A 12,306-nucleotide genomic window follows, 5' to 3' on the forward strand; every position below is an offset into this window, starting at 1 on the left:
TTTTTTTTTTGTGACATTTTTAAAAAAAAATATGCATTGTTATAGTCCTACTTTTGATTTTGGGTGATTTTTGTGCATAATTGCTTTCTTTGCCCATTTTAGGTACGTGCATTATATTTGTAGTAGTTTTTAGGTTATAATGATGGTCTTCTTGAAAAGTATTCTTTATGGTGGTCCAAACTCAATTTTTTTATTATGAAATTTAAAAAAAAATAATGCCTTGTTATAGCCTTACTTTTGATTTTGAGTGATTTTTGTTTTTTGTGACTTACTGCTTTCTTAGCCCTGTTTCAGTATCTGCATTATATTTGTGGTAGTTTATAGGGTTTAATGATAGCCCTAACTCGATTTTTTTTTTTTTTTGACATTTTTTAAAAAATACACCTTGTTATTGCCTTACTTTTGATTTTGGGTGATTTTTGTTTTTGTGCCTTACTGCTTTCTCAGCCCATTTTATGTATGTGCATTATATTTGTAATAGTTTTAGGGTATAATGAAGTTCTTTTTAAAATGTATTCTTTAACTCAGGTAAGATTTGAACTGGTGACCTAATGATTGCAAGTCAACTGGCTGAACCACTAGACCACAACAACAGTGAGATTTTGTCAGTTCAAGTTTTTGTGCCTTACTGCTTTCTCAGCCCTGTTTAAGTATGTCTATTATATTTGTCTTAGGTTTTAGTGTCTAATGATGGTTCTAACTCAATTTTTTTTGTTGTTGACATTTTTAAAAAATATGCCTTGTTATAGCCTTACTTTTGATTTTGGGTGATTTTTGTTTTTGTCATTTTTTGTGCCTTACTGCTTTCTCAGCCCATTTTATGTATGTGTATTATATTTGTAGTAGTTTTTAGGGTCGAATGATGGTCCTAACTCTTTTTTTTTTTTTTTTTTTTTTTTTTTTTTTTGGACGTTTTTTTTTTTTTAAAAATGCCTTGTTATAGCCTTACTTTTGATTTTGGGTGATTTTTGTTTTTGTCATTTTTTGAGCCTTACTGCTTTCTTAGCCCTGTTTACGTATGTGCATTATATTTGTGGTAGTTTTTAGTGTCTAATGATGGTTCTAACTCATTTTTTTTTTTTTTTTTTGACATTTTTAAAAAAATATGCCTTGTTATAGCCTTAGTTTTGATTTTGGGTGATTTTTGTTTTTTGTCATTTTTTGAGCCTTACTGCTTTCTCAGCCCTGTTTAAGTATGTGCATTATATTTGTAGTAGTTTTTAGGGTCGAATGATGGTCCTATCTCCATTTTTTTTTTTTTTTTTTTGTTGACATTTTTTAAAAATAATGCCTTGTTATAGCCTTACTTTTGATTTTGGGTGATTTTTGTTTTTGTGCCTTACTGCTTTCTCAGCCCATTTTATGTATGTGTATTATATTTGTAGTAGTTTTTAGGGTATAATGACAGTCTTTTTGAGAAGTATTCTTTAACTCAGGTGAGATTTGAACTGGTGACTTAATGATTGCAAGGCCAGTGTCTGAACCACTAGACCACAACAACATGACTTTTTGTCTGTTCAAGTTTTTTGCCTTACTGCTTTCTCAGCCCTGTTTAAGTATGTCTATTATATTTGTCGTAGTTTTTAGTGTCTAATGATGGTCCTAACTCAATTTTTTTTTTTTTTGACATTTTTGAAAAAAAATGCCTTGTTATAGCCTTACTTTTGATTTTGGGTGATTTTTGTTTTTGTCATTTTTTGTGCCTTACTGCTTTCTCAGCCCATTTTATGTATGTGTATCATATTTGTAGTAGTTTTTAGTGTCTAATGATGGTCCTAACTCATTTTTTTTTTTTTTTTGACATTTTTTTAAAAAAATGCCTTGTTATAGCCTTAGTTTTGATTTTGGGTGATTTTTGTTTTTTGTCATTTTTTGTGCCTAATTGCTTTTTTTTAGCCCTGTTTAAGTATGTGCGTCATATTTGTAGTAGTTTTTAGGGTACAATGATGGTCTTAACTCAATTTTTTTTTTTTTTTTTTGACATCTTTAAAAAAAAAATGCCTTGTTATAGCCTTACTTTTGATTTTGGGTGATTTTTTTTTTTTGTCATTTTTTGTGCCTCACTGGTTTCTCAGCCCATTTTATGTATGTGCATTATATTTGTGGTAGTTTTTAGTGTCTAATGATTGTCCTAACTCATTTTTTTTTTTTTGACATTTTTAAAAAAATATGCCTTGTTTTGATTTTGGGTGATTTTTGTTTTTTGTCATTTTTTGTGGCTAATTGCTTTTTTAGCCCTGTTTAAGTATGTGCATTATATTAGTAGTAGTTTTTAGGGTCTAATGATGGTCCTAACTCAATTTTTTTTTTTTATGACATTTAAAAAAAAAAATGCCTTGTTATAGCCTTAGTTTTGATTTTGGGTGATTTTTGTTTTTGTCATTTTTTGTGCCTATTTGCTTTTTTAGCCCTGTTTAAGTATGTGCATTATATTTGCAGTAGTTTTTAGGGTCTAATGATGATCTTAACTCAATTTCTTTTTTTTTTTTTTTTTTGACATTTTTTAAAAAATATACCTTGTTATAGCCTTACTTTTGATTTTGGGTGATTTTTGTTTTTGTGCCTTACTGCTTTCTCAGCCCATTTTATGTATGTGCATTATATTTGTAATAGTTTTTAGGGTCGAATGAAGTTCTTTTTAAAATGTATTCTTTAACTCAGGTAAGATTTGAACTGGTGACCTAATGATCGCAAGGCCACTTGCTTAACCACTAGGCCACAACAATATGAGTTACTCTTTGTTCAAGTTTTTGTGCCTTACTGCTTTCGCAGCCCTGTTTAAGTATGTGCATTATATTTGTAGTAGTTTTTAGGGTCTAATGATGGTCCTAACTCAATTTTTTTTGTTGTTGACATTTTTAAAAAATATGCCTTGTTATAGCCTTACTTTTGATTTTGGGTGATTTTTGTTTTTGTCATTTTTTGTGCCTTACTGCTTTCTCAGCCCATTTTATGTATGTGTATTATATTTGTAGTAGTTTTTAGGGTCGAATGATGGTCCTATCTCCATTTTTTTTTTTTTTTTTTTGTTGACATTTTTTAAAAATAATGCCTTGTTATAGCCTTACTTTTGATTTTGGGTGATTTTTGTTTTTGTGCCTTACTGCTTTCTCAGCCCATTTTATGTATGTGTATTATATTTGTAGTAGTTTTTAGGGTATAATGACAGTCTTTTTGAGAAGTATTCTTTAACTCAGGTGAGATTTGAACTGGTGACTTAATGATTGCAAGGCCAGTGTCTGAACCACTAGACCACAACAACATGACTTTTTGTCTGTTCAAGTTTTTTTGCCTTACTGCTTTCTCAGCCCTGTTTAAGTATGTCTATTATATTTGTCGTAGTTTTTAGTGTCTAATGATGGTCCTAACTCAATTTTTTTTTTTTTTGACATTTTTGAAAAAAAATGCCTTGTTATAGCCTTACTTTTGAATTTGGGTGATTTTTGTTTTTGTGCCTTACTGCTTTCTCAGCCCATTTTATGTATGTGCATTATATTTGTAATAGTTTTTAGGGTCGAATGAAGTTCTTTTTAAAATGTATTCTTTAACTCAGGTAAGATTTGAACTGGTGACCTAATGATCGCAAGGCCACTTGCTTAACCACTAGGCCACAACAATATGAGTTTCTCTTTGTTCAAGTTTTTGTGCCTTACTGCTTTCGCAGCCCTGTTTAAGTATGTGCATTATATTTGTAGTAGTTTTTAGGGTCTAATGATGGTCCTAACTCAATTTTTTTTTTTTTGACATTTTTGAAAAAATATGCCTTGTTATAGCCTTACTTTTGATTTTGGGTGATTTTTGTTTTTGTCATTTTTTGTGCCTTACTGCTTTCTCAGCCCATTTTATGTATGTGTATCATATTTGTAGTAGTTTTTAGTGTCTAATGATGGTCCTAACTCATTTTTTTTTTTTTTTGACATTTTTTTAAAAAAATGCCTTGTTATAGCCTTAGTTTTGATTTTGGGTGATTTTTGTTTTTTGTCATTTTTTGTGCCTAATTGCTTTTTTTTAGCCCTGTTTAAGTATGTGCGTCATATTTGTAGTAGTTTTTAGGGTACAATGATGGTCTTAACTCAATTTTTTTTTTTTTTTTTTGACATCTTTAAAAAAAAAATGCCTTGTTATAGCCTTACTTTTGATTTTGGGTGATTTTTTTTTTTTGTCATTTAATGTGCCTAAATGCTTTCTTAGCCCTGTTTAGGTATGTGCATTATATTTGCAGTAGTTTTTAGGGTTTAATAATGATCTTAACTCAATTTTTTTTTTTTTTTTTTTTTTTGACATTTTTTAAAAAATATACCTTGTTATAGCCTTAGTTTTGATTTTGGGTGATTTTTGTTTTTGTCATTTTTTGTGCCTCACTGGTTTCTCAGCCCATTTTATGTATGTGCATTATATTTGTGGTAGTTTTTAGTGTCTAATGATTGTCCTAACTCATTTTTTTTTTTTTGACATTTTTAAAAAAATATGCCTTGTTTTGATTTTGGGTGATTTTTGTTTTTTGTCATTTTTTGTGGCTAATTGCTTTTTTAGCCCTGTTTAAGTATGTGCATTATATTAGTAGTAGTTTTTAGGGTCTAATGATGGTCCTAACTCAATTTTTTTTTTTTGACATTTTTGAAAAAATATGCCTTGTTATAGCCTTACTTTTGATTTTGGGTGATTTTTGTTTTTGTCATTTTTTGTGCCTTACTGCTTTCTCAGCCCATTTTATGTATGTGTATCATATTTGTAGTAGTTTTTAGTGTCTAATGATGGTCCTAACTCATTTTTTTTTTTTTTTTTGACATTTTTTAAAAAAAATGCCTTGTTATAGCCTTAGTTTTGATTTTGGGTGATTTTTGTTTTTTGTCATTTTTTGTGCCTAATTGCTTTTTTTTTAGCCCTGTTTAAGTATGTGCGTCATATTTGTAGTAGTTTTTAGGGTACAATGATGGTCTTAACTCAATTTTTTTTTTTTTTTTTTTTTTTTGTTTTTTTTTTGACATCTTTAAAAAAAAAATGCCTTGTTATAGCCTTACTTTTGATTTTGGGTGATTTTTGTTTTTTGTCATTTAATGTGCCTAAATGCTTTCTTAGCCCTGTTTATATATGTGCGTTATATTTGCAGTAGTATTTAGGGTCCAATGATGGTCTTAACTCAATTTTTTTTTTTTTTTTTTTTTTTTGACATTTTTAAAAAAAAATGCCTTGTTATAGCCTTACTTTTGATTTGGGGTGATTTTTGTTTTTATCATTTTTTGTGCCTAAATGTTTTCTTAGCCCTGTTTAAGTATGAGCATTATATTTGCAGTAGTTTTTAGGGTCTAATGATGGCCCTAACTCATGTTTTTTTTTTTTTTTTTTGACATTTTTAAAAAAACATGTTTTTGATTTTCTTAATTTTTTGTGTCTTACTGCTTTCTTAGCCCATTGTAAGTATGAGCATTATGTTTGCCGTAGTTTCTTGGGTCTAATGATGGTTTTAACTCTTTTTTTTTTTTTTGAAAAATATGCCTTACTAAAGCCTTACCTCCGATTTGGCAAATTTTTAGATTTTTGTGCCTTCTGCTTTCTTAGCCCATTTTAAGTATGTGCATTATGTTTGCCGTAGTTTCTTGGGTCTCATGATGGTCTTCCCTAATTTTTATTTATTTATTTATTTATTTTAATTTTTTGAAAAAATTCCTCCAATTTTGGGTATTTTTTTTATTTTTGTCATTTTTTGTGTCTTACTGCTGTCTTAGCCCTTAACCCTAACCCTTTGAGTATGTGGATTATGTTTGCAGTAGTTTTTAGGGTTTAATTATGGTCTTTACTTAATTTTTTTCAATTTTTTTTTATTTTTTGAAAAATATGCCTTACCACCCATTTTGGGTAATTTTAAATGACAACCTTTTTTTGATTTTTGTCATTGAAAAAATTGTGTCCGTTTTTATGCCCTACCTGCCTTACCTCCATTTCGAGGCGTTTGAAAATTTTTCAACTTTTTTTTTGCCTTACCTCCTTTTCGAGGTGCTTGAAATTTTTTAAATTTTGAAAGGCCTTACCTCCGTTTCAAGGCGTATACATTTTTCTTGCCCGTTTTTATGCCTTACTTTGGTTTTGAGTTGTTAGAAATTTTTTCGGCATGTTTTATGCCGTAATATAGCTGTACCTCCATTTTGAGGCATTTGAAATTTTTTGAACTTTTTTTTGCCTTACCTCTGTTTTGAGGCGTTTCAAATTTTTCCGCCAAAATTGACGCCTTTACGAGCTTTATCTCCTTTTTGAGGCGCTTAAAACTTTTTGCACTATTTTATGCTTCTGTTTTGAGGTGTTTGAAATTGTTTCAAACTTTTTTATATCTTACTATAGCTTTACCTCCATTTGTAGGCGTTTGCTATTTTTTCACTCATTTTGATGCCTTACCTTACCTCTGTTTTGAGGCGCATAATTATTTTTCGCACGTTTCTATGCCTTACCTCAGTTTTGAGGCATTTGACATTTTTTCGCCCCGTTTTCATGCCTTACAATATAGCCTCACCCGTTTTGAGGCCTTTGTATTTTTTGTCCGTTTTTACGCCTTACCTCCGTTTTGAGGCCTTTGAATTTTTTTCGCCAAATTCAAATGTTTTGAGGCATTTGAATTTTTTGCGTCAAAATTTACGCCTTACTTTCGTTTTGAGGCATTTGAAATTTTTTCGTCCGTTTTTACGCCTTACATAGCCTTACCTCCGTTTTGAGGCGTTTGAAATTTTTTTGCACTTTTTTGTGCTTTTCTTCTGTTGTTACATATCAGGCTCTAACACGGTGTTTTCTGTTGAACGTGACCATGAAGTGATGCAGCTGATCCCAACAGGTTCCTCCATCACATCAAGTTTAATAAATCATACTATAGACTTTTATATTTATATAAACATTAAAATCCATCAACATCTTTCTCTGTACATTCAGTCAGAAAAAATATTTACAGTCTTGCTATTCACACGCTTCAAATATCTTACATCAGTCTTCAATGTTGGGGGGTTTGTACACAGTGGGAACAAAAACACACAAATGTGCAACACCTCAGCACATAAGATCAGGTTGGAATTTTAAACTCATGAGACAATATGAACAGAAAAATACAGAATAAGGGCTTGTTAAAGTGAATTCATCCAAAAAGACCACACTTACAGAGAAGTTTTGTGTCTGAGTGTCTGCATCACAAAACTCATAGCCCGGCAGATATGTCACAATCCTTGTCCCCAAAAACCTACATTTTGCCACAAAGATCATGTTTTTACGCCAAACAGAACCAAAGTTATCGTCAGATTGAAATTCGCAGTATAGAAAAATGGCGGCCATATTGGATCTTGCTCTGAGCACAATTTATATTATTGAATTCCTTGACCCTGAAAACCTATAATTCACCACTGACATCATGCTTCTATGTTAAATAAAACCAAAGTTTTGACAAAATATCAAAAATTGACAATACGGATGGTGGCCATCTTGGATTCACATTCAAACATTCACGTCTATGATTAATTTAGAGATCTGAGAGTCTGTAGAAAACATGTAAATTGCAGCGTTTTTCTAGGAAAGTCTGAGTTTGTCAGTAGAATAAAACCAAAGTTCTGCTTCTGCTCCATACCATCCTTCCTTCTGTTCCACCTTGAGCTTCATCTCTCACATTTTCCTGTTCATAATGTCAGATCAGGGTTTGCGTTTTGGGCGGCGGCTCCAGTTTCCGTGACAACGCGGTGAGGATGAGGTTGAATTTACTGTATCGATCTGATTGGTTAACGGTGGCGCCGCGGCTTCCCCACAGCAGCCGCAGGTGGAATTCTGTCTGGAAGACTTCTAGAAGGTCCTCGTCACACTGGAACCCTGAAGAACACACACACGCACACAAACACACACATTTCAGCTACTTCCTTTTGCATTATGTGTTCTACTCATGGCTCGGGCTGGGCAATATGGACCATAACTCATATCTCAATATTTTTTCTCAAAATGGCGATATACAATATAAATCTAAATATTTTTAACTTAAAATCTGACCAGAAAAAAACTTTTCTGGGTTAAATTTGCTGATGCATAATGCCACACAGGCACATTTATTAACAAACCTTGGAAATGTAACTTAAAAAGTAGGAACAATTAGTTTAAACTTGCAAAAATAAGCACAAAATATGATTAAAAAAGAGATTAAAAGTGACAATAATGGGTCAACATAAGCAACATTAGGTGGAAAAGTGGTGGGAAGGATTTATAAGTGCCAAAAATGTCTTGAAACTGGAAAAAATGTGCAGAAAAGGCATTGAAAATTGATGGAGAAGTGTCAAAAATGGAAGTAATGTAGCAAAAATGCATTAAAAGAACCAAGAATATGGCAAAAAAAAGTGATGAGAATAGGTTAAAATATGGCAAGTTTGGTGTAGTTGGTAAAAATGGGTAAAATAAGCAAAAATGGGCTCAAATTGTTCATAACACATTCTTAGTTTTTTGAAGGCATCTGGCGACCCACTCCCAGTGTCTTGCAACCCCAAATGGGCTCCTGACCACCAGATTGAGAACCCCTGATCTAAGGGACAGCATGTGTGAGTGAGTTTTTTAGTGAAAGGAGCAACTCCTAAAACGAGTATTTCAATACAAAATAAGCTATAAAATAAAAATCTATTGATACAGGCAATATTTTTAATTTTCTATATCGCCAAAATAGAAAACTTGATATATCTTAAATCTCGATATATTGCCCACATCTTCTCATGGATTCTTTTTAATTTTCTTTACCGTCTAAGATCTTCTGTGCGTTATTCATGTAGCTCTGTGCGTTTTGGGCAACATCACGCGCCGCCTCTAGGTGACGTAACATGATGTCACAACCCTGGTCGCTGGTCTCCCAGAGCTCCGCCCCCTCCGATGTGATCGAAGGACGTTCCATTAAAGTGAGGAGTGGGAGGAGGAGGGGGACGCAGACCACAGCAGGAGGAGAAGCTACGGGAAAAAAGAGTGAAAAGAGTTTTAATGATAAAAATGTACAATTATGTCTTCAATTATCCATGTTCAATTACAGAAAATTCATTTTGTCTTCTTTTTTGAAATAAAATGTTAAGGTTTCATTTATTCAGTCAACTTTTCTCAGGAAACTTACTTTGAAATAAATAAACAAGTAATTTCTTTCATTTTTATGCCTTTAATAAAGCGTTATCTCCATGACAAAAAAATCCAAACTTTTTCAATTTTTATGCTTTACTCTACGCCTTATATCTGGAAAAAAAAGAAATGCAATTTTTTTCAATTTTTAAGCCTTATCTCTGGAAGAAAAAAAAATCCAAAATGTTTACATTTTTATGCCTTACTATAGCCTTAACTCAAATAAATAAATAAATAACTAAATAAATAAAAAGAGAAAGAAAGAAAAAAAGAAAATAAAATAAAATAAAAAATATTCAAACTGTATGCTTTACTATATTAGCCTTATCTCAGAAGAAAAAAAAATCCAAAATTTAAACATGTTAAGGTTTCATTTAATCAGGAAATTTACTTTGTATTAAATAAGTACATTTTCTGAAAAAAGTTTTCTGAATAAATTAAACCTTCAATTACAACTAAATTACAATTACAAATTACAAATACACACAAAATTGAAGTTTATTGATGAACAAATGTTAATGCTAAAGAGGAAAATATTCCCTTTAACACTGAGCTACTTTAATATTAAACCAAACAGTGCATCTTGGAACACAACAATATAGACAACACAACATTGAACCTTAAAGGCACACTGTGTAACTTTTGGCCACTAGGGGCGCTAGACTGGTAACTTTTACGCAAGCGCCCCTAGTGGTCACAAGCACCGCAGCACTGTCGCAAAAATCAACAAACAGTAAGTCGGGCCAGCCTCTGTCTTTGATTGTGTATGCAGACAGTAGCTGACCTGTAGCTTCAGGATAAGTATTGGCTCTAAGGGCTGGGCTCGCATCACGGCTACTGGAGGAGTAGCCGCCACCGCCGCCCTCCTCTTCCCGCCGCCGGAGAGGGTTAGGGTTTAAAATAACTCACATGGATCAATTCTTTAGGTCAAAACGTCCACGGTGTGACTTTAACTTCAGCAACATTTTTAAAACTTAAAAACAGCTACAGCTGAAGCACTATCTACTAATTCAAAAGAAATTAAACAAGGATCAAGATATTTATCGTTTTAACTGGTAACTGCCTTATCAGTAGGTAAATACAGAAAAACACTTAATGGGACTTTTTTTTGTTGCTATTAATAAGAGCCTCACAGTCTGGCTTAATATTTTAAGTCATGTCATTACATTACAAGCATTGTCGCCCCCTATTGGTCAGGAGTGTGAATAGACGGCATTCTGAGCCCTTCCAGATTAAAATGTTTTTCTAAACTGTTATTCTCTAATCAAAGGTCCACAACCCACTAGAAACGGGTCTGTGGCCCACCAGTTGAGAATCACTGCTCAAGAAAAGTAACAGGTAGTGGCAAAAGTTGATATGAAACATATTTTATTGATTGTTAACAACATAAAATATGTGTATAAGCCTTTTCACGTGCATGACCTGGGGGGGTCATAGGTCGAGAGGGATATAAACGTAAACAAGCTCATTCACACTGTTGATATTTCCAACCTAACAGCGTTTTTAATGTTATTCCAGAGATCTTTAGTGTTTTAATAGTGTTTATATTATTAATATTACACATATTCAGACTAGAGGAGGGGACTCTAACCCAGGAATGATGCACATATCCGAGTACTTTTGTAAAACCGATGAGAGAAACAGTATGAAAGAGACAGACCTCCTCTGTCTCTACATTCCTTCTCTCAAGCTTTTAACTTGTGATTGTTGGATTTTTTTTCAGTATTTACCTTCATTATTGTTAGTTTCTTTTTTTGATTTGTGTAATTGTTTTAACAACTATAAAGTGTCTGAGTTTTTGAAAAGCGCTTAATAAATAAAATGTATTATTATTATTGATGGACAAGCAAGATTTCTGTGTGAAAAGGACAGTATGAGTTTTCACTTTGAAAGGGTACATTTACGAGGTTCACCATTCACTAACCAGGTCCACGATTATTTTTATTAAGCTATTATTTTAATTAAATTTACAAATTTGAAGGAAGTGCACAAGATGGACACTAAACAGGCTGATAGGTGAAACCGTACTGATCAGCTGATTGGGTAATGTTTAAAAAGTCAAAAAAAACCTGAATCTTCAGCTTGTGTGCAGCATTAGCTTTAGTAGCGTTAGCTTTAGCAGCATTAGCTTTAGCAGCTAACTTGGCATTTCTGCCTTGGAGACCGACTCCATGTTTAAGCAAAAAGTCTTTCAAGGAAACAATGATCTAACGGTAAAAATAATCAGATTCGCTGTCAGTCAAGGCGAGATTATCCCTCTTGACCTTTGAACTTATGTACGAGAAGTGAACAAGAGCAAGATTTACGAGAGTGTGAAAAGGTTGATTAAGCCATAGAACTATATGTTCCCCAGTTTTGTGTTTAATCAAACTATAGTTTTTTATAGAATTTTCAAACTAATTACAATTACAACATGAAATTACAAATAAAAACCTCCTCGTCCTCCTACCTGAGCCTTCGTACAGATTCTTGTAGAAAGGTTTGAGTGTTTTCTCGTAGCTGATGGCGGTCTGAGTGAACGTCCTTCTGAGACTCGTCCACGTCTCCTCCAAACGAGTGATCTGAGATATCAAAACCAACCAGTGAGTACAGAGAGAATCATTTCATTTAAGTTCAGGGATGGTGTGTTAGTGAGTGTTCTACCTGCTGCAGCTCCAAAGCTTTCATCAGAGCTGTGAAAGCAAACAAGTCACCAACCACGTCCTTCAGCTCCATCGCCACCAGGATGATGCGGTTCAACGTGAACGCCCGCTCCTCCACGCTGCCCATGCACCCCAGAATATCCACAGCTACGCCTATGGCCATGGTGTGGTGCCTGTTGGATGGACGAAATGAAATCAAATGAAAATCCAAACAGGTGGAAGTGTCTTCATCCCCTGCTTCTGTTTTAAACACCCACCTCTCCATCAGGTCCAGCCTCAGCTGTCGTCCATGTGGCAGCGTCACCAGCTCCAGGCCAGAGGACACGCCCATCTGATCTCTCAGCTCTGCACTCACTCCCAGTATCCTCGCCACCTGAAACGGATGCATTTCAATTGTTTCACCTTGTTTAAGCACAAATAAATGTGTTTCATGTCATTAGAACAGTCTAATTTTGTGTGCCCCCCCAAAAGCAACTGTACTAAATTACTCTAAAAAACCCTATAAATGACAGAAAAAACACAAAAACAACACTAAACACACACAAAACTGCAGCAAAACAGA

At 33.2% G+C, this 12,306-nt stretch overlaps 1 protein-coding gene across 2 annotated transcripts in view; it reads right to left on the reverse strand.

Moving 5' to 3' along the window:
* Nucleotides 1-6,829: 6,829 nt before the first annotated feature.
* Nucleotides 6,830-12,306, reverse strand: part of bcar3 (BCAR3 adaptor protein, NSP family member) — a 100,260-nt gene continuing 94,783 nt past the window's right edge. For both annotated transcript variants that reach the window (XM_028443613.1, XM_028443614.1), the window contains 5 exons: nt 12,002-12,117; nt 11,746-11,917; nt 11,552-11,663; nt 8,740-8,943; nt 6,830-7,833 (listed from right to left, as the gene is read on the reverse strand). In XM_028443613.1, the coding sequence (XP_028299414.1) occupies nt 7,655-7,833; nt 8,740-8,943; nt 11,552-11,663; nt 11,746-11,917; nt 12,002-12,117 (783 nt within the window). In that variant the 3' untranslated portion in view covers nt 6,830-7,654. The remainder of the gene's footprint in view (nt 7,834-8,739; nt 8,944-11,551; nt 11,664-11,745; nt 11,918-12,001; nt 12,118-12,306) is intronic.

The sequence above is a fragment of the Gouania willdenowi genome, chromosome 4, assembly GCF_900634775.1.
Source record: "Gouania willdenowi chromosome 4, fGouWil2.1, whole genome shotgun sequence".
Lineage (NCBI taxonomy): Eukaryota > Metazoa > Chordata > Actinopteri > Blenniiformes > Gobiesocidae > Gouania > Gouania willdenowi.